Consider the following 22,169-nt stretch of genomic DNA (forward strand, 5'->3'; position numbering starts at 1 on the left):
AGCGGGAGATGAGTTTGGAAAGCCAGTTCAACGCTGTGCAAGGTCGGGTGGTCGCTTTGGAGAAAGAACGTGATGCGGCCGTCTCGTCGGCTAAGGCCGCTCAAGCTAAAGCCGAAGAGTTTAAGAAGAAGCATAAAGAAATCGTGAAGCAGGGAAAGAGTGCGATCCTGATGACTGAGGAAGCCCTTAAGGCCCAGGTGAAGATTGTGGCCCCCGACTTCGACACGTCGGCGATTGGCATTTTTAAAACAATCAGGGATGACAAGATTGTTGACATGCCCAAGAAATGATCCCATGTACCTTTGTATTTTTGTTTGTAGAACTTGTGGAACTAGCTTTTTAACATACTCTGGTAGTCGCTTGGTCGGCTTGTGATTATCATCTTTTCCTGCTTATTGTTTTTGTTTTATTTCATTACCGTTTTGTTGGTATGGGCTTGTGGCTCGTGTTCGTTTACCGTTGTGCTGGTAGTTCGACGAAGCCAAGTCGTGGCTTTACTATCGCTGTAGCCGTTTGTTATGGCTTTAGCTTAATTGGCTCCCGGGGTGATCAGTCCCGGGGTACTGTATCGTGGTCCCGTTTAACATGTTTCATATGAAACTTGTTGTCGTGGGATGTGTAAATGGGGAAGAGCAAGTGGGAAGGTAATTTTGACAAGTAAACGTTAATCGATAATTAAAGAAGTCTATTGCCATAATAAGTATTTAACAAAAGTAAATCGCTGAGCCCATCAAATCGCCTAATCGGCGTGTTTGAGCTAGGAATAAAATCTTCTCAAGTTACCTGCATTCCAAGTTCTCGAGACTTCCTTGCCATCGAGCTTCTCTAATTTGTAGGCGCCCTTGCCAATCACCTCTTTGACTCTGTAGGGGCCTTCCCAGTTTGCCGCCAGTTTACCTTCCCCTTGGGTCGGTAGCCCGATATCGTTGCGCCGCAGGACGAGGTCATTTTGCTCAAATTCTCTCCTGAGCACTTTGGTGTTGTAGCGCAGGGCCATTCTTTGCTTTAGTGGCATTTTTGACAAGTGGGCCATCTCCCTAGCCTCATCTGCTAGGTCCTTTTCCACTGCTTCCTCTACTCCCTTCAGGAGTAATCGTGGGCTCGGCTCGCCAATCTCTACAGGTATCATTGCGTCCACCCCGTACGTCAAGCAGAAAGGGGTTTCTCCTGTGGACGACTGCCCGGTTGTTCGGTAAGACCAGAGAACTGAGGCGAGTTCATCAATCCATGCACCTTTTTTGTTATCCAGCCGCTTCTTGAGGTCCAGCAAGATAACTTTGTTTGCGGCCTCAACCTGACCGTTTGTCTGGGGATGCTCTACATAGGAGAATTTCTGCTTTATGCCCAGGCCAATGAGGAACTCCGCGAACTTCTTGTCAGTGAACTGTGTCCCGTTATCAGAGACGACGACTTTCGGGATGCCGAATCGAGTTATCACTTGACTCCACATAAACTTTCGGCAATTGGCTGAGGATATACTGGCCAGTGATTCAGCCTCTATCCACTTGGTGTAGTAGTCGATGGCAACTATGAGGAATTTGACTTGCCCCGGTCCCAGTAGGTCGACTCTCCACTGTGCGAAAGGTCAGGAAGATGTCAATAGGCTTAGCTCGATTGCCGGCGCCTTGTGGAAGTTGGCGTTCTCTTGGCACTTGACGCATTTCCTTACAAATTCTTTGGAGTCCATCATCATCGACGGCCAGTAGTATCCATCTCGGACGAGCTTTCTTGCTAGGGCCTTGCCCCCGATGTGGTGACCACAGCACCCCTCGTGGACTTCTCTAAGGACGTAGTCCATTTGGTCGAGGTGCAGGCACTTTAGTAAGGGCTGACTGAGTCCCTTTTTAAATAGTTGACCTTGTATGATCGCATATTTGGTCGCTTCTCTTCTCAATGCTTTGGCTGCCTTCTCGTCGTTAGGGAGTTTGCCGTTTTCTAGGAAATCAGTGATGGGGTCCATCTAGGAGGGGCTTATCTTTGTCAGGTAGAGTGCAACTGTTGGTTCTTTTATCATGCCTTGAATGAGGGACCGGTTGCCGACTCCCGGTTTCGTGCTCGCTAGCTTGGATAGGAGGTCTGCCCGTGTGTTCCTTTCCCTTGGAACGTGTTGGACCGCGACCTCCTCGAATTGTTTGCTCAGCTCTCTGACCTTCTCCAAGTACTTCTGCAACAGCGAGTCTCTGGCTTGGTAGCTTCCATTTACTTGCGAGGTAACGACCTGCGAATCACTGCACACTTCCAGCCTCGTAGCCCCGACTTCCCGAGCTAAGATCAGGCCGCCCAAAAGAGCTTCGTATTCCGCTTGGTTGTTCGATACGGGAAACTCGAACTTGATTGATTGTTCATATATGACCCCGGTAGGGCTTTTCAAGATGATTCCGGCACCTCCGGACGTTTGGTTGGAGGCTCCGTCCATATGGAGCCTCCACCGTATGCCCAGCTCCTCGGTCGGTTCCCCCGTTACTTCTACCAAAAATTCTGTCATTGCTTGCGCCTTAATCGCATGTCGAGGCTCATATCGCAAATCGTACTGAGATAGCTTGATGGCCCAAGTCATCATTCTTCCCGCTAAGTTGGGTTTTTGGAGCACTTGGCAGATTCCTTGGTCCGTTCTCACGACCACTTGGTGACCCTGGAAGTACTGTCGTAGTCTTCGGGAAGAGGTTAGCAGTGCCAGAGCCAGCTTCTCTAATTTGCTGTATCTCAGTTCTGCTCCTTGCAGTGCTCTACTCACGAAGTAAATTGGTTGTTGAACCTTCCCTTCTTCCCATACCAAAACTACCGCCAGCGCTTCCTCCGTTATGGCCAGGTACAGGTAGAGCGGTTCCCCGGCTTTGGGTATCCCGAGCACGGGTGGTGTTGCGAGGATCTCTTTGAAATACTTAAATGCTTCCTCACACGCTGGGGTCAATTCAAACACTATCCCTTTTTTCATAAGGTTGAAAAATGGTAGCGCCCTAGCAGCCGACGCTCTAAGGAAAAGGGATAAGGCCATGAGTCTACCTGAGAGCCTCTGAACATCCTTGACACATCCCGGACTCTTCATTTGGAGTATTGCTTGGCACTTTTCCGGGTTGGCCTCGACCCCCCTTTGGGTTATCATGAACCCTATGAACTTTCCAACTTCCATGGCAAAGGCATATTTGAGTGGGTTGAGCCTCATGCCGTGTTGTCGGAGGGAGTCGAACACGTTTCCCAGGTCGCTTATGAGGTCCTCAGGCCGGGTGGTCTTTGCGAGGATATCATCTACATATACATCCACCGTTTTGCCTATGAGGTCGCTAAATATCTTGTTCATTAGCCTCTGGTATGTTGCCCCAGCGTTCTTTAGGCCGAACAGCATTACCTTGTAGCAATATATCCCTCCCGGCGTTATGAACGCTGTTTTCTCTTCGTCAGGCCGGTGCATCGGTATCTGATTATAGCCAGAGTAAGCGTCCATGAAGCTTAGGTACCGATATCCCGCCGCTGCGTCGATGAGTGCGTCAATGTTGGGTAAAGGGTATCAGTCCTTGGGGCATGCTTTGTTGAGATCAGAGTAGTCCACACACATCCTCCATTTCCCGTTGTGCTTTTTCACTAGAACTACATTCGACAGTCACGTCGAGTAGTCGAGTTCCCGAATGAATCCTGCTTCTAGGAGGCTGGCCGTCTGCCTGGCCACCTCCTCTGCTCGCTCTTGCGACATTTTCCTTCTCCTTTGAGCTACCGGTCTGGCCTCGGCCATCACGGCCAAGTGATGTGACATGAGTTGGGGTCTATCCCCGGCATGTCGGCTGGCGTCCATGCAAATAGATTGCCGTTAGCCCTGATCATTTCCATTAGAGGTCCCTTTAGGTCATGTGGGAGGTTTCTGTTTACGTAGGTGAACTTCTCCTCAGTGTCCCCGACTCTGAACCTCTCTAAGTTCCCTTCTGGTTCGGGTCTCGGCTTGTCGCTGACTCTGGCGTCCAAGTCGGCAAGGAACACCCCCGATGCCTCTTTAGATTTATTCCTTAAGGAGAGGCTGGCATTGTCGCAAGCGACTGCCGTTTCTAGGTCTCCTTTTATGGATCCCACGAATCCGTCGTCAGCTATGAACTTCATTATCAACATCTTTGTGCTGATCACTGCTCCGAGGTCGTTGATAGTCTTCCTCCCTAGGATGACGTTGTAGGCCGTGGAGTCTCGTAGAACCATGAACTCGGCCATTACCGACCTTCGTCCCTGTCCTGTTCCTACAGATATTGGTAGGGAGATTATCCCGTCTGGCTTGATGAAGTGGTCGCCCAAACCTACCACACCATGTTGGTGCGTCTTTAAATCGGCATCCTGTAGGCCCAAGGCGTCAAACACGTTGCGAAACATGATATTCGAGTCAGCCCCGGTGTCCACGAGGATCTGCTTGATGAGGCCGGTTCCCACGCTGGTCGTGATGACCATGGGCGGGCTTTCCGTGGCCTCATCGAACCATTGGTCCTCTGGACCGAATGAGATGGGTGGGAGCCTTTTGGAGCTTCGCACAGAGGATGAGGAAATCACCAGGACCTTGGCGTCTTTCTTGTGTGCCGACCTCGACCTTGGGGGTGCATCTCTTGCCGTTACTACGTTCACTATGGTAAGGCCGTGTTCGTTGTCCTCCGGCTCGTGGCGTCGCTTCGCCGCGTGGATCTTGTCCTCTCCCTCGCGGTCGCGATCTCGCCTCCTCGGCTCCCTGATGAGGTGGGAGAATTCGGCCAACTTTTTGTCCCGGATCGCTTATTCCAACGCGTCCTTCAGGTTGAAGCAATCCTGTGTCTTGTGCCCATAGCCTTTGTGGTAATCACAATAGAGGCTCTTGTTTCTCCCGGTCCGTTCCTTCAGAGGTCGGGGCTTCGACAAAATTCCCTTCTCTGCTATCTGTTGATAAACTTCTATGACAGGGACGGTGAGAGGGGTGTAATTGGTGAACTTCCCGACACGAGGAAACGACCTGGGTGTCTTGCTCGGACCGCCGTCTCTAGCGTGTTCCTTCTGTCTTTCTCCGCTTCTGTGCTACCGGGTTTGATTGTAGGAGGGCTGCCGTTTGTTAGCAGCCACAACCTGGTTGACTTCTTCACCGTTAATGTATTCTATGGCTACACTTTGGATCTCCTGCATTGTCCACACCGGCTTCGTAGTGAGGTGCTTTCTAAAGTCTTCGTTTAGAAGTCCATTCGTCAGGCATAGGCTAGTAACTGAATCAGTCAGTCCGTCGATTTTCAAACACTCGTCGTTGAACCGGTCTAGATATTTCCTGGTCGGTTTGCCGGATTTCTGCATCACCCCGAGCAGATTGATCGGGTGCTTTGCCTTTGCAATTCTGGTAGTAAATTGGGCTAGGAAGGCGTGGCTAATATTCGAGAACCTGGCCACTGAGCCCTGCGGGAGGCTGTTAACCACCGTATTGCAGGTCACGCGAGAGTGACTGGGAAAGCGCGGTACCTTACCTCGTCTCCCACTCCCTCCAGGTTCATCCTAGCCTCGAAGGCTGTAAGGTGCTCCTGCGGGTCTTGGGTTCCGTCGTACCTCATGTTCGTCGGCTTGTCAAAGTGCTTTGGCAGCCGGACTTCGAGGATGGAATGGTGAAATGGGGTTGCGCCCATTATCACTGGTTCCCGCGTTCTCCTTGTTCTTTTCTCGCCGTCTTCCCGTCGATCTTCTTCCCGATCTCGATCTGTGGTGCGCCTCCTTTCGTGCCGGGTGTAGATGATGGGGTCGCGGCGTCTTCTTAGGCGTCCTTCCTCCCTGGCGCTCTCGGGCTCAGATCGTGGGCTAGCTGTTCGCCGGGAGTGGCTTCTTGGAGGGGAACGGGAGTAGCTTGATTCGGGAGTTCGTTGGCGATGTTCTCGATTTGCCAACCGGCGCTCCAGGTCCTGCATCCTGTGACGCAGTTCCTGCATTATTCTGGCATTGTTGTCGCCAGTTCCCCCGAATGGGCGCCTTTCTTGAGATCGTGAGGTTCATCGTGGAGGGGACCTCGTGCGCTCCCGGGAAGAAGCCACGGAGGCTTCTCCTCTGTGCTCGGTCTCGCGGCCTGTTCCTCCTGGGTCCAGTACAACGTCCATTCAGGCGTCCCCACAGACGGCGCCAATGTACGGTAGGTCGGGTACCGGACGGTTCAGGTTGGTTCTTCGTTCGATAAGAGAGGGGATCGCCTGGTTCCGGGTCGCTGGGTCGAAAGAGGGATAACCGACTTCCCGAGCTCTTTGTGGGGAGAGGGGGGTGTCACCTGTAAAGACACTCCGACGCTCTAGTCAGTCAAGTGTGCAGGCGAGAGATGAGAGAATGGTATGTGACGTACCTTGGGGGAGGGGTAGGACCCTCCCCATATATACCGTGTCAGAGGCGGGTCCCACAAGGGCAGAAACCACCTTCCTTGAAGCTTCCCTATACAGCTGTAGTAGTGAGTTGTCCAGGACGCGTGTCCGGGTCGATACTTAAAGATCAAATTAGTAATTACTAATTTTAATGACTACTTTAAATTTTGAATGTTTCATAAACTATTTTAAGATTTAAATTAAGAAATTTTTAAAAATAAAAAAAATAATATACCAAGATGTTCCACTTTAAAACAAATCTTTTATTAAAGTTTTAAAGTATTTATTTTAAGAAAACATATTTCAATTTATATTTATATTCGCCGGATAAAAGTTGTATTTTGGTTCTTATAATTGAGTGTAGTTTACGGAAAAAGATCCTCTAAAGTGATAATGCTAGTAAAATAATAAAGTGATACTTTAATCATCTTTAAATTTGTAATATTTATTATTTATGAGTCTCACTATCTTAATTCAAGAATAATTAATGGTATTTTTTTTTCTAAAGTGAAAATATAACTTTAGAAGAGCGAGATCCTTAATTTACTATATCAAATTTCTAGTAAATTTTAAAAATTAGAAAGACAAGATGTTTCCTACTAAACAAATACACTTAATTCCTTTAAAAAAAAATTAGTTAAATAATTACTTTAACTCTTAATATTTCTTAAAGAAAACTCTTATCATTATGTATCATTTTATGATAATTTTTTCTCTAAAATTACACTCACTTTATTTGTAATTAACTGATATGAATTATAAAAAATATAATATTTATTTTATGAACAATGGGATCAAAAGTCCTAAAAAATAAAAATACTACTTACCTAAGAGTTTGGGAAAAATATTGTCTTTGCCAACGTTTTTTAGGTTCAATTTACTAAAAGTAATTAGAGATAAATAACCGATAATAAGTGAAATTCAAATAATAATAATTTTTTAAGATCTGCGGCAACGTATTATCTTCGTCATTGAGCTCAGCCTCTGAAGTGCGAAGTGTTGAAGAAGCTCGTGCGGCTCACAAACCCTAATTCAAATCCCTAATCCCCAAAACCAATAGCATTGGGTGTGGCTATTGCTGTTGCTGCAATCTGCAAAGGCATCAACCATGTCTCACTTCGGAAGGTCAGGTCCACCAGACATTAGCGACACTTACTCCCTTCTCGTTCTCAACATCACCTTCCGTACAACCGCCGACGACCTCTTCCCTCTCTTCCACAAGTACGGCGACGTCGTCGACATTTTCATTCCCAAGGACCGCCGCACGGGCGACTCCAGGGGCTTCGCATTTGTTCGCTACAAGTATGCCGACGAGGCTCAAAAGGCTGTCGAGCGCCTCGACGGCAGGGTCGTCGACGGCCGCGAAATCACCGTCCAGTTCGCCAAGTACGGTCCCAACGCCGAGCGCATCCACAAAGGTAGGATTGTCGAATCTGCTCCCAGATCTAAGCGCAGCCGCAGTCCCAGGAGAAGGTAGCGTTTCGAATTTTGTATTTCTTTTCACTAGTTCCCGTAGTTTGTTTTCGAGTGATATGTTTTGCTATGGTTTTGCATTCACGGTTCGCTTTGATGCTTGAATCGGATGCAGGTATCGTGATGATGATTACAGAGAGAAGGATTATAGGAGGAGGAGTCGCAGCAGGAGTTACGATAGGTATGAGCGTGACAGGCACCGTGGCAGGGACAGGGATTATCGTCGCCGGAGCCGGAGTCGGAGTGCCAGTCCGGACAAGGGTCGTGGAAGGGGACGCTATGATGATGATGACCGCCCTATCCGTAGTATAAGCCGGAGCCGGAGCCGGAGCCGGAGCCGGAGCGTAGATAGGTCTTCTCATGCTCATAATTAACTTATTCAACTTTTTGTTGTGATGGTGTTATAGATTGTTATGGGAGCATGCTTGAGTTTGATTAGTTTTTAGGAAGCTTTTCTCATAAGCTGTTTTTGACTCCAAATAAGCTCATGTAATGTACATTGACTTTTCCATTGTTGCTGCTGTTGTTTACTTCCCTGTAGCCGCTCTCCTGCTAGGCGCAGCCCAAGTCCTCAAAGGAGTCCATCCCCTAGGACAAGTGCTTCCCCAAGGAAGAAGAGCCCTAGGGGTGAAAGCCCTAGGACTCGCAATGGACACTCCCCTACACCTGTCTCGCCACGTGGTCGTCCTGATGCTTCCCGTAGTCCATCACCTAGAAATTCTGATGGTGATGTGAGTAACACTAATATTCACCTTAAAAGTCTCCAGAGAATGTCATGCTTGTTTTTATCAAGTGCTTCCTTTTGGCCTGTTCTGACTGTTAGATTCTACTATTCTTTTTTCAGGCATGAGCTATGTTTCTTGAAAATTCGGGAGACACCTTGAGTAATGCAGATATGGCTATTTTGCTTATGTTGGATGTTTTGATCATTGTGAACGGTCTTGTTGGAGTCAAGAATTTTAAGAACTATGTGCTGGTTTGGTAGCATCATACTTCCTCAATGTTTGAATGCTATTCATATTTTGATGTTTCTTATACTTGGGTATTTGGTAATTGTTGCACCTTGTAGTTGGTAGATTGATCTTTCATTCCATGACAATTGTTTCTTTTGTTTCATCCTGTTTGCATTTTTTTTATCCGGGTTGCATGTCACTTTATAGGAAGCTGTGATTATGACTTAATTGAAGCTCAGTTAATAGAAGTCGCAATTTATGCTGAACAAATTTTTTGGTTATATAGCTATGATCGGGAAAAGTGAAATGGACTGATAGTGTCATGTTGAGATTGCTGCCGTTGATGCTAATTCTGTGTTGTTGATGATTGACCGTGAAGTTGGTGCTGGTTGCAAGAAAATGCTGGTTTTAGAACTATGATTGTTGGTTTGAGAGATTTAGCTGATTTGGTTTACTCCTGAATAATATGATTATTGGTAAGATATTTGGTTTGGTTCCTTATTTCTTCAAAACACGCTCATAACCATTCAGATTTTTTATATATTTATTTCGTAACCACATTGTCCTGCAAATATTTCTGCGACTTGATGTACACAAGTTGAACATATTATTTTATGAAGTAGGAATCCTAGTCTATCGTAGTGAGTCCTAATTTAGTGTAGCATTTCCAGTCAGAGGGAGTTGGGAACATTATGGTGACACTTTATGGCCTGTTTGTTTTCCATGCCAAAAGCAATGACATGCTTCCTTTCAGCAAGAACTGCTTGGAAAGTGTAGTGGCAGAAAACAAACGGGACATCAGTATGGTATTTTGGGGGGATATTTTGCACTTGTCATTGGTTATAACTTTTTCCTATTTAATGTAGTTAGGTATGTTATATATAAGCACGCACGTGGCCGAAGTGACGTGGTAGCTGATACATCTTTTGTATGATATGCTTTTGTTCGTGAATAATATGAAGAATTAACCAATAGCTGCTGCTTGTGGCTGGCTGTTGCTGCCTTTTTTGGGCTGGTCGGTTTGGCAGTGGTATTATCACTTGGCACTGAACATGGCTATCTAGCTTTGCTACTTCAAAGATATACTTAACACAAATGTTTTTACTGTTAATAGTTTATGAAGCAGCATTCTCATCTATTCTCTTGTGTCATCTGAAGATACATAAATTTGTCAATCAGGAAATCGTGGCGCCATATGTGATCACAATTACTGTTCTTTAATGATTAATGTGTCATAGAGACGCGGTTTCTCTGAAATTGAAGTTTCTTTGGATAGTGCATGAACCGTCCATCCCCCTTGTTTGAAATCCTTATGATATTTTAGTAATTAATTTAGTAAAACTTATGCTGGCATTGACGTAAGCCTAAAGATTTTATTGGTATGAATAAAATAGATGGCAATGACTGGATTCTCCAACATATTCATTCTTAGACTTTGATATTGGAGTTAAGTGATTTAATGCGTTGATATTTTGGACTCATTTTGTAACAATCTAAAGTCTCACCCATTTTTAATGCCTGTAGCTCTCTTTCTCTCTGCGTGGAAAGAATCTGTTTCTTCGTGAAGTACAAGCATAGTGTTTCAAAGGCTGTAAAAATACGAAAGATTGAAAACTAAGTTAGCAGTTAAAAAGGTCGGAATATTAAGTATAGATTTTGTTGAATAATTTTGGCTGGTGTGTTCGGATATTGAAATACATGAATCTGTCGGGTTGTAAATATTTGAATTTCTGTGCTTTATTAGGGATTTGGAGTCCGTAACTTTTTTAAAAAATCCTCATAGATATTTGATTATTTAACGGTGTATCTAACTATTTGTCATAAAAGATGATTGTTTTCTATGCATGTGTATATGTATATGTTGATGGCCAGTTTTTATATATTATTGTAATATATTATACAATATTCCATGTGCTGTTACAACACTTATTTATATTTTGTAAAGAAAAATTACTTTAAAATTTGACATCTTTAACTTGCATGCAAACGACGGCCCGTGTCAATGAAACGAATAAGCACGAGCGTGTTTGCAGAGAACTAGGGATGGACGAGATCAACAGACCGTCGGCAGTTATACCTTACGGGTTAAGCACCACCACATATCAGAAGCTCCAGTAAATTTAATGTCACTTGAATGCCATTCTGCGTAGTTACAAGTTACGATTAACGGCATGAGCTAAATATTGTTCCAATACATTATGAATAATGAATGATTGTGCTTTTCATTATGTAAAAGCAAAACTGCACAAGTCTCGCAATCGTAATTGCTCCTACCAGTCTAACAGCTATGTCGTAATTCTACGTGACTTTTCTGCACAAAAGCAACTTTAAATAGACAAACACTGTTGGGAAGCATAGTACCAAGTAAGAAGAAAGTCCCACGCTAAAGTATGTGCAAGGGTAAAGAAAAACTCAAGAAAGCTTCTGTCTGTACATATGGCCAGGGAAACGAAGGTGGATATATTCTTCCGAATTTCCAATAGTCAATACTTGGGCAGAAACAGTTCATCAACTGGTATTGGATGCAACCTCCTTAACTTCGTCATATGTGTTAGTCTCCTCATTAAATGAATACCTGCGTTTAACATTCCAAGTAAGCTAGTCACAATTATAAACATATAACTCTCGTACTGCTTGATATTATCTTCTATTACCATATATCTATCTATCAAATAAACAAAAAAAATGAATAAAGGGGGTAAAGTTTTAATCAATGCATGATTTAGCAAAGTCATTAAATAAAGACGTCAAATATCAAGATGAATGCAGGCGTACAACACAAGCTGAGATAAATGTGCAGTACCATTGGCCCGACACCGCAGAACAATATAGTCCTGTGTTTGGGTCGTAATAATAGCCCAAACTACTGCTGTAGTAGTACCTGGACCAATAAAGAAATTGATATCAGATCAAGATTTGAACAACATTTCAAGTCCAAAAAATAAAAAAGAAAGTCATTTTAATAAAAGAATTCATTCATGGAAAGAAGAAATGTAGATATGTATCCTTATTCTCTTGTGACTAACGTCACACTTTTGAAACTATCTACTAAAAAGTAAAACACAAGAGAAGAGTCATACCCAGAAGATTCGTCATACACATAATCATTTTGTAATGCTCCACCTGGTAAGAAAAGTACAGCCATATCAAGTTAAAAACTAGTTTCATTTTTTTGATAGAATTGATGAAAACCAATTTAATAACTATCAGCAGGCAATAATTTCTACTGCAAATGCAAAATCTGTTTATGAAACGTAAATATCTTACATACACTTTACCTGAATTTTTGGCATCCGTAGATGGTTGACTAACTACATTATTTTCATCGCTATGCTTAGTGGTAGTATTCTCATCATCAGCAAACATATCATAATCATCTGCACCACTGCCAGAGACTTCGGCAGAAACTAAATTTGGATTTGATGTGCCCATGGCCGCAGTGGAGAATGTTGCAGAGGGCAAACCAGAATCCATGTCGTCAGAAAGCAAGCTTTTCTCCCCATTTAGAGAAGTATTCGCTTCAGTGGAAGGCATAGATGTGCCTACTCCTTTTGCCCTAGCCAGTTTTTCATATCCTTCTGGAAAAGGGAGATTATGGAATATGTAAGCACCAAGCATTTTATTTCTGCAGTGCAAAGGTTTGCTTGCTTGCTCCTCATAAAACAATAGATATCATCAATTAAGGGTGATAGGTCAAAGAGAATGTTGAATAAAAACTGTCAATGACCACTCTGAAAAGGAGAAAGCTAAAGCTATTATGTGGATGTCCAAATATGATTTTCACTACCACATTACAAAAAGAATTAAAAAAAAAAAAAAAGAAAAGAAAGAGATCATATAAAATCAAGTTCCATCTCACATTATAACCAACATGAAAAATTTAATCCCTGCAACATAAAGTAAATAATATAAAGAGTATAATGCCATTATAGACTAAGCTTACCTGCCTCGCGCTCAAAAACCTCTTTCTTTTCGTGATAAACATCTGCAAAAAGGGGGGGGGGATAGGAATTGAAATTAAGCATCATGTAGAAATACACAACTATTAAAAATCGAAAAATAAATAAATGAAACAAGACAATTTGCACAACATCGAGGATCTCAATAGGCTATTATAACAAGTACATTTTCAATTATGCCTAATCTAGTTGGTCAGAATAACTTAACTGTATTCACCATTCTCCATCAGCTTCATGGCATCCTCGGTTAGTTGGTCAAACACAATCTTAGTCTCGGCAGACATTTTTGCCTTTCTGTCACTGTTACCTTTTAACCTTCTCAAGGCTTGTAAAACCTATTGGAAGAAGTTTAAGTTAATACAACGCAGAAGACCACCAAGCCACTTAATAAAAATAGACATAAATATAAATTCAATCCTGCTTAAGCACAATGATCTACAATTAGCAACAGAGAGGGAGCAACTGATCATGATATAAAATTAGTAATGAAAGTAAGTTATCCATTGCATATAAATTTATCATAACCCTTTTCTCTGGGTGAAAAGGAATCTGCCAACAATGAATGAGATGGGAAAATAAAATTGCAATATTTCAAACTTTCTGTATTTTATTGTTCATTGTTTAAAGTTACACTGTCAGATCTGCATATTCTGGACAGGTTAAAGTATAAATCAATTTTTACAACTCACGGTCATAACTAAACCAATTTCCACCTAAATAAATAACACAAGAATGAGTTGTTGAATAAATGTGTTGTACTCTACAATCATGCCTCAGTAGAGGAAAGACTTCAAAACCAAAGACCAGAAAATTAAGGGTGGGGGAACATAGGCTGACCGTTTCCCCAGGTTCAAGAGCATTTGCAATCCGCCTCTTCATGGTTCCAATATCTTTAGAAGAAAGGTCTTCCACCTCCTCTTCCTCATTAGTTGCTTCATAGCTTAATGCAGCATACTTTGGATCAACTTCAACATTATCAAGCCATGCATCCTACAATAGTCCACAATAATTTATCGACGGGATCAAAAGGAAATAGAAATAGCGAAAGTGAAAAACAGTATAAATACCATACCTTGATTTCTTTCTCTCTAACATATTCAACAAAATTTCCAGCTGCATCGAAATAGCCTTCTTCCCTTTCTTTATCTAGGTTGAAGGGTTCAATTTGGATTCCATCATCAACAAAATTCTCATTATCCTGTTGAAGTAATCAACTATCATGACCTGCCTATCACTTAGATGAATCAAATAAAAAGCGAACATTGGAACACCTTGAATATAGCAATAACTGCAGAGTTCGGATAGTCCGATACTAAAAGTACATAAAAACAACATCCTACACGCAACAAACTTCAAAACAATATAATTTACGTTAATAAATCTTCCAAGTTCTAATGTTAATTGGAATATATCAAAAGACTGGATACAGCAAGTTTAGGTTAAACTCCAACTAATAGCAGGGTGCATAAATGCAAAATGAAACTGTCAACACCATCCATCAATCATATAAAATGTAACCTGCTAACAAAATTCTATCACTCTAGATTATTATCAATTCCATTCCACAGACAAAAATCGGCCACGAAGTAATGTATAGTCACCCTAGTTTCCATTTGGATAAATCTACAAATCACTCAAGGTAATCTCAACTCCTTTAGGCTGCGTTTGTTTGTAGGCACAGGACACAAAATTGTGTTTGGGAGATGAGACATAACAAAGATATTGTGACCAGAGACACTACTGAATTAGTGTATTTTCTGTCCATCCTGATAGAAATGATACAAAAACACTAACAAGAGACACCACTTATGTTTTATTTTTTCTTTCATTATTCTTATTAATTTTTCATAATTATATTTTCCTTCTCAAATTTTTTGAATGAAAAAAAAAAATAAATTAAACTTTCATAATTTGTTTTAGTGGATTACCAAGCAATATACAATAACACTAATTTGTATGTCTCTATCCTTTGTGTTGTGTTCAGTGTTGCACTCAAAGGTATACTATCAACAAAACAAGTGAAGGAAAACTTTTTCAAGAACAAACCTCATATGTGACTTCAGCAGCAGTTACATCATTTGAGGCGCCTCCAGTGTCATCAGTAAAGAGTTCAGAAGTGATCTGGCTCCTGCGTTTGGCGCGCTCTTTGGCAGCAACTTGGGGATTCAACAAATCAGTTGGTTCCTCCTTCTCAGCATTTGCTTTCTCCACCACTACTTCCTCTCCTGGCTTCACTTTCTTACCCTTTGGAAACCTAACCCTTTTTGCTCTGCATACATACATTCACAAATTCAATGCAAGCGTAACGAAAAGTCATAGCACGCATGAACATCATGCAACTTCGAGGGAGCTCAATTCGTAATATTCCGGAAAAATTGTTATTGAATGAGATTAGGGTTTAAGGGTGTGATGAAGAGAGATTACGGTGGCTTTTTGTCGAGATCGTCAGCATCTTCCACGAAGGGACGTTTACCGCTACTGCGAGATGATTCACCCGCCATTGATGCTGCCCAACGACAACAATGACAAATTCAACAGATTTTGAGCTGCTCAGAGAGAAAGAGAGAGAGTTATAACTCGCGCCGAGTCGCCGACTCGTCCTCGTTGGATTTTTTGCAGGGTGCACTCGCCCGAACGTTCTCTCACTAGTCACTACTCTCCCCTCTTTTTTTCCAAAAAAAAAAAAAAATTGATTAATTAAATATATATTAGTAGGATTTAATTTTCGTACATTAACATCAAAAAAGGTTATATAGATATTCAATTAAATTAATAGTGAATTTAAAAATTAATTATTATTTATTAATATGATAATATATAATTAAATGTTTGTGTAAAAAAATATTATATAATTTATGTATAAAAATTAAATTCTTATTATTTCGATTTTTTTTTTGTTTATTGGGTAAGAGTTATTGTAATTTTGTTCATTTTTATTTTACAATTGGGTGGTAGTCTGGTACCATTGGGCCCAAGGGGGCGAGGAACCAAAGCCCAATATTGGATTTGGACTTGCTTTCTTAGTATAAAAATTGACTTGGCCCGTTTTAATATCTTGAAAGCTTGCATGACCAAAAAAAAAAGAAGAAAGCTTGAAAACAAAGGGTTACTGCTCCAGAACTAAAAAAAAAAGGGGTTACTGCTACATATTACGTGGCTCGAAAGCAACATTCTCAAATTAGGGGGGTTGATTAAGGAGAAATCTGGCTTTTGTTTTCAGCACTGTTCATGTGCATGACAATGATATCGTTAAATAAAAAAAGTGTCTTGAACAGACCAAGCAGCAATTAACTGAGTAAAGAATCGAAGTTTGTAAAAGATTGCCAAAGTGAGGCTTCAAAATTTGGCTGCAGAGTTCTCTATTATTGCAAGCTGTATTGTGAATAATTGTTGAAATTTGAAGTGTATAACTAGAAAAATGTGAAGTTATTATTATTGAGACCATCCAGCTCTTCTCACTGCTGATGTCATCAGGATCTTATTCTTATACGTACATTCATCATATATTTTTTAGTGAAATGGCCAAAGATGAAGTGATGAATAAACTGTGACAGAATATTAATAATCTAGCTAGAAACAATAAATGATTATTGGAATGGTTACGTTCTGCACCAGTGTGCTCCTATGCAGTTTTCTTGGCAATTGAAAAGTGAACGAAAAAACAAAATGCTTGATCTATGCAAATATGTATGGACACAGTATGGTTGTTAATGAAAAATCTCGGTCTACAACAGTGTGTACTGTAGACAACACAACGTACGTATATTCAATTCACGTAAGGAAATTACACGTGCGTTAGATCACTTGTCTTGTCGGATAATATACACAAGACTCATATTTTTTAAAAGATATATTTTTAATTATCAAAAATGTAAAAAAAAAATACATAAAAAAGAATAGGAATCAAAGATTTAATACCTATGTTTTCGTTTTAAAAATATATTTCATTCTTACTAGTTATCTAAACTAATTTTATATTTATTGTAATAATTTTACATATTTAATGAACAAAAAAGTAAATTAATGGATACATTAGTACTTACTAACTATGAATGGTGAAAACTCAGGCGGAGTCGACTTCACGTGAAGTTGATAACTGAGCCGTTAGATGATTTAACTGATTTGACTAAATTTTTATCTAACGGTTCTCAACTATCAACTTCACGTGAAGTCGACTGTAATTGAGTTTTCACCACTATGAATACATTATGTTAATCTACTAAAAAGATACTGTTAATTAGCTTGTGATTCAAATCATTTTGCGTCACCGATGAAACACACTTAGCAGAACAAGGAAAAAAGGAAAGGAAAAACATTCAGAATAGTAACGTGTAATGTTCTATAAAGAAAAGTTCCATGGCCAGTTAAGCCAAACATACAGTCATACATCATGGCGGGAAATAAAAAAAAAAAAAGGAAAAAATGATAAGCATATGCAAGTCTTTTTGGAAAAAAACATAACGTCGGCAATACCAGCGAGTATTCTTGGTTTATTGTTCAGCTTTTTATCATAGAGAAATGAGTTCCATGATTTATTTCATTGATTTGTACCACTGTTATATGAAAATATTTCAAGTGTTGTTTAAAGTTACAATGATTTATTCACGTCTGGATTCAATGATCTTTTTAAAATTGAGTAGTATTACTAATTTTTTTAAATGATCTTTTCAATGATCTACCATACCAATTTTTTTTTTTTTTTTAAATTTAGGTCATATTTAATCCATACATCGTTTATGAATTTCGAAAAACAAATGTTTGTGCAAATAAATTAATATGATTTAATTGAAATGTTTTTTTCTCTATTTTCGTATATTTTTTAAAAATTTTCATACAAATTTTATTGGAATTGCTTTCTCTAAGATAATTTTTGTCTATTTTTTTTTTTTTGGACTTTATATCCCAATAATGTCTATAAAAATAAATACAATGATTTTAGTTATTTATTTCAATTATATATATACTTGTTAAATATATTATAATTTATGTTTTTCTTTTTATATGTTTAAATTTTTAGAATTGAAAAGTTTATAATTCGATTTTTGTTAAATAAAAAATCTACAAAAATCCAGTATAAAGAAAAGTTATATAAAAAATTCATTTTAAATTTAAAATTTTGAAAAAAAAATTAAGAGAAATTAAAAGGCAAAATTACTGAAACAGTTGAAATATTTTTCTATTTTATATATATATGTAATGGCTTTGCTTTTGTAACTTTTTTAAGAAGGAAATAATGGATATATGCAGTAGTGGCTCCACATGAATCACCAAGTCTGCAAACTAAACGAAAGCGAATGCATGCAAACTCCATTTCCTTTTCAATTTTGCATCATTTCATTTGGTTACGTTGCCAATGTGGCGGACTAGTTCAGCTGAAAGTGATCGACACTTTTGAAACTTATTTATATATATCTCTATGTGTCGTACAAGCAGGGAAATAATCTAAGTACTAGTTGGTAAGGTGTTTAATAACATGGAATATATATAATATTTTTATTATTTTTTGTTATGATAAAGTATCATCAATATTCAACAAAAAGTAGTATTATGACAATTATTCTATTAATTATAATTTGTAAGAATTATATTTTATATAATTAAAATAATAATAAAGAGTAATACGAGAACAAAACGTTAATGAGTAATAGCTCAAATGACATAGTCTCTTCATACTCAATTAAGAAGTTGCGAATTCGAGTCTCCTATCTTTGGTAAAAAAAAAAAAAAAATACGAGAACAAAACGAGAATATAGGTCGTTCGACCCAAGTTACGTAACAATAATTTTTGTCTAACGATAATATCAATATCGAATGTATCGAGACAGCTACTGAATATATATCTGAGTCGCATGTCAATTCAATCAAAAAGGGATTTTGTCCATATACCAATACAATGGAGCATATATATCTAGTGTGCAAGATATTTTTCATAAGTTAATGTCACTGTTTTCCTTACAAAAAGAGAAAGAAAATGTATATTGTATAGCAATTAATTTCTGTAATAATTAATATTAGATAAATTTTTTATTGTTAATATTATTTGTTTAATTCTTTATATGATTTATGGTTTAAAATGTAGTAGAGTGTACAATTTTGCATGTTAGTGTTTATTTATAGTTTAATTTAGGGTGGTTAGTATCGACAAAAACTGAAATTGTGATAGTGTTGAAAAAAAACAAAAGAAGAAAAAGTGAAAAGAGAGATTGTGAATAATAATAATAATAGAATATTATTTCTCTTGTAAGGTTGTAATCAAAATGCTAAGTTTGGGTTGAACTATAATTATATGGTAATTTTTTAAAAAAAGATATTAGTCCTAAACTCTCACACATACATAATTATTATTGAAATATATATGACTTTTAAGTCCTCTAATTTTTTCACCCAATACAAAAATTTCTTAAAATTAATGCACAATTTTTTTAAAGACACATATATCATGACGAAACAAAAGAGAAATTCTATATAAATAGCGCCTAATATATATATGAAGGAGAGAGGACAGAGAAGAAAAAAACGAAAGGAGGGGAAAAAGACAAAAAGATCAAGAAAAAGAGGGGGCAAACAAGAAAAATGTAGGAAAAAGAAAGAGTTGCACCAATAAAAGGGGAAGAGGAAAATGAGGAATAAAATCAAAAAGAAAGAAAGGAAAAAAAGTAATAGGAGACAAGAAAAATGGTGAAAAATGAGAACTTGTTAAATGCTTAATTTAAAAAAATAATTATATTAAATATATACTAAAATTAATCATTAATATAAATTATATATTAAAATAAAAAATATATTAAAAATTAATTATTTATGTATTTATAAAAATACATAATAATTAATTTTAATAAATAATTTTAGTGTATATTTAATTAAAAAAAGAAGATATTGTTCCTTAACACCATTGACGCGATTACTCCAATAGAGTGAATGTTAGTTGTTGCTAAACCTTAAGTCCTTAACTATACGAACGAAAAAACTTTTACATATGTATGTTATATATATATGTGGCTAAACATTTTTTCTTTTTTTTTTTTTTTTTTTTACAAAGCCAACCAATTTATTAGCTAATATATGTAATATATATACTTTTCTCTGTTTTTACTTTTTATCATATGTTTAAAGGTTGACTAAATGTTGACACAAAAACTATCCATCTTCTAATAATATTTTTAATTATAAAAAAATATTAAAAAATTATTATAATTTATTATTTTTATAATTATTTTTAGTTATCAATCTAATTCTTTCAGTTTAATAATTTCATAATATATATTATTTTATATTTTTAAATATTAATAACAAAAATTAATAAATTCTAAAGTATTTAATTATATGTTCTAAACTTCTTATGAATATATATTTATATGAAAAACCTTCGTGATAAAGTAATAAAATAATATTTTAATTATTTTTTAATTTAATATTTGAATTTATCACTTAAATAATTAAAATTTATGAATAATTAAATTATTACTTTATTTTTTGGTAATGTTAGAAAGACAAAAATAAGTGACTAAAATTTATTTTATTTAATAATTATTAATTGTTATAATAATTAATAAATACTAAATAAAATAAATTTTGATTAATTTTGGTTAAAAATTTTTTATTACCAAATACTTTCATTATTTTTTTACTAATTTCATCATTTTAAAAGAGTTTGATACAGAAGATACAAAAATAATGACTATAATAATTATGTATTAAGCATCTATTCGAAGGTGACATGTAAGAGATTTCTAATTGGTCTATAATCTATTAAAAGACTTTTTTATATGCGTGATTTTACTCATTTTTAGGTTTAATTTAAAGACTTAACCTTTCTCTTAATGAAAATAAACCTAATTTCAACATTTTTTATATATAATTAAATAGAGAAATAAAATTAACTTAAGTTGATTAAGTGATCAGCTCACTCGTTCATTTAAATAAAGTATTAATAATTTGAATTTTATTTTGTATATGCAATAATCTATTGATAACAAGACATGTAAATGAAATTTATATCCGTAACAAATTTGTTATTGACTTATTAGACAAGGAGACCATAAAAATATAGAAAAATAAAAAAATAACCAATTTATGTCTATGATTGTTGGCTCAAAACGAATAGTTATTGTAAGATTTAGAATATAAATATCCTTATATTTTGTGAATATATAAGGTGTCATTATGGAATTTCATTTTCTGATATTATGGCCAAAATAAACTCTCACTTCCATCATCTTTTCCAACGTTATGTTTTAGTATCTTTTTGTGATTGATCCCCACACAAAAAAATAGAGTATCTTAAAATAAGAAAAATTTTGTTTCGATGGAACCTTTTTTTTTTTTATCAAAGATTGGCTCTTGATACATGGTTAGCTAGGGCATTCAATTTTTTTTATTCTCTTTAAAAAATATAATCATACGCCTTTATTTAAATTTAAGAATTATAAATTCAAAAAATTAGGCTTTTAGCAATTATCAAATCTTTGAAAATAATTGCTGCAATGTATCACATAAATTTTTGAAATTAAAAAATAAAAATTTTTTTATTTTTTTTTCAAGTAAATTCTTTTTTTTTTCGGAGCAATCTTAATAAATTGTCTTTGTTTTGAAAGTTGTGTTACCCTTTTGAATTCAATACCAACGGGTATCATTCCCCCCAAAAACAACTTTTTTTTCCAGACCTTTCAACCAATCGATACGATCTCGAAAAGCAGCTTTTGCTAAAACTCTAATAGTTTCTTGAAAACTCTTTAGATATGAAACTTTGGGTATTTAAAAGATATGTTGTTAGATTGTAAGTGTGAAGATTATAATGGATTAAATCCACGTTCGAAAAAGCAAAGAGAAAAGATGAATTTATAAGATGAGAACTCGTTAATTCGATATTGTAATATGACATCTTCTCATCTTATATTATTTCACTTGATTTCTCCTTGTAGTCAAGAATTTTCTATGACGAATCAACTTAAAAAATGTTTTTGATCATCTTTATACTGTCTATTTTTTCTTAGTTATTTGAAGAAGTAACATTCAGTTGTCCTACTGGGATGTTTTCAACATCTTGGGTGACATTTTAGGCACTTCCAATTTGAAGTTTAATTACTCGATTAGATTAGCCATTAACATTATCGATGTGTCAATATAAATAAATGACATTGATCTGCGGGAAAAGTGTCACCTTCAAAGTGGGTAGTCAACACCATAGGCATGGCTTGTATTTGTATAGCTACTATGGACTTGGCATAGTGTCCAAAATAAAAGTGGACCAGCATGTTCAGATAAAGTTATGTCCCATAAAAGCAACGATTACAAAATTCTATATATAGTAAAGGAAATTAAACCCTTCACACTTCACAGATTGAATTACAAGAAACACTCCATTAAATTGCTATGTCTCTGTGTTGTGCTTCAAAGAATATAATGAAGTTCACAAGGAGCAAGAAAAGAGAGATGAAGAAGCAAGAAGGGAAGTTGAATCAACACAT

General features: G+C 37.4%; 2 protein-coding genes across 5 annotated transcripts; one reads left to right on the plus strand and one right to left on the minus strand.

Moving 5' to 3' along the window:
• The first annotated feature begins 7,236 nt into the window (after positions 1 to 7,236).
• On the plus strand, positions 7,237 to 10,000 carry LOC112784444 (serine/arginine-rich SC35-like splicing factor SCL30A). Of its 4 annotated transcripts, none has more exons than XM_072230273.1 (6): positions 7,237 to 7,790; positions 7,906 to 8,142; positions 8,332 to 8,521; positions 8,635 to 8,792; positions 9,030 to 9,219; positions 9,610 to 10,000. In XM_072230273.1, exons 1-4 carry the CDS (start codon positions 7,426 to 7,428, stop codon positions 8,638 to 8,640), a joined length of 798 nt encoding a protein of 265 aa, XP_072086374.1. In that variant the 5' UTR covers positions 7,237 to 7,425; the 3' UTR covers positions 8,641 to 8,792; positions 9,030 to 9,219; positions 9,610 to 10,000. The 4 variants fall into 4 exon arrangements, with proteins under 4 accessions (XP_072086374.1, XP_072086376.1, XP_025683431.1 ...); XM_072230275.1 differs by having other exon boundaries at positions 9,614 to 10,000; XM_025827646.3 differs by having other exon boundaries at positions 8,635 to 8,771.
• An 843-nt stretch (positions 10,001 to 10,843) lies between these two features.
• LOC112784443 (uncharacterized) lies at positions 10,844 to 15,427 on the minus strand. Its single transcript, XM_025827643.3, has 10 exons — positions 15,127 to 15,427; positions 14,749 to 14,971; positions 13,775 to 13,900; positions 13,540 to 13,692; positions 12,911 to 13,037; positions 12,687 to 12,728; positions 12,022 to 12,321; positions 11,824 to 11,866; positions 11,547 to 11,624; positions 10,844 to 11,318 (listed from the first exon to the last, which is right to left on the minus strand). The coding sequence occupies exons 1-10, from the start codon at positions 15,201 to 15,203 to the stop codon at positions 11,252 to 11,254; spliced, it is 1,236 nt and encodes a 411-aa protein (XP_025683428.1). The 5' UTR covers positions 15,204 to 15,427; the 3' UTR covers positions 10,844 to 11,251.
• Positions 15,428 to 22,169: the final 6,742 nt, after the last annotated feature.

The sequence above is a fragment of the Arachis hypogaea genome, chromosome 20 (genome assembly GCF_003086295.3).
Source record: "Arachis hypogaea cultivar Tifrunner chromosome 20, arahy.Tifrunner.gnm2.J5K5, whole genome shotgun sequence".
NCBI classification, from domain to species: Eukaryota; Viridiplantae; Streptophyta; class Magnoliopsida; order Fabales; family Fabaceae; genus Arachis; species Arachis hypogaea.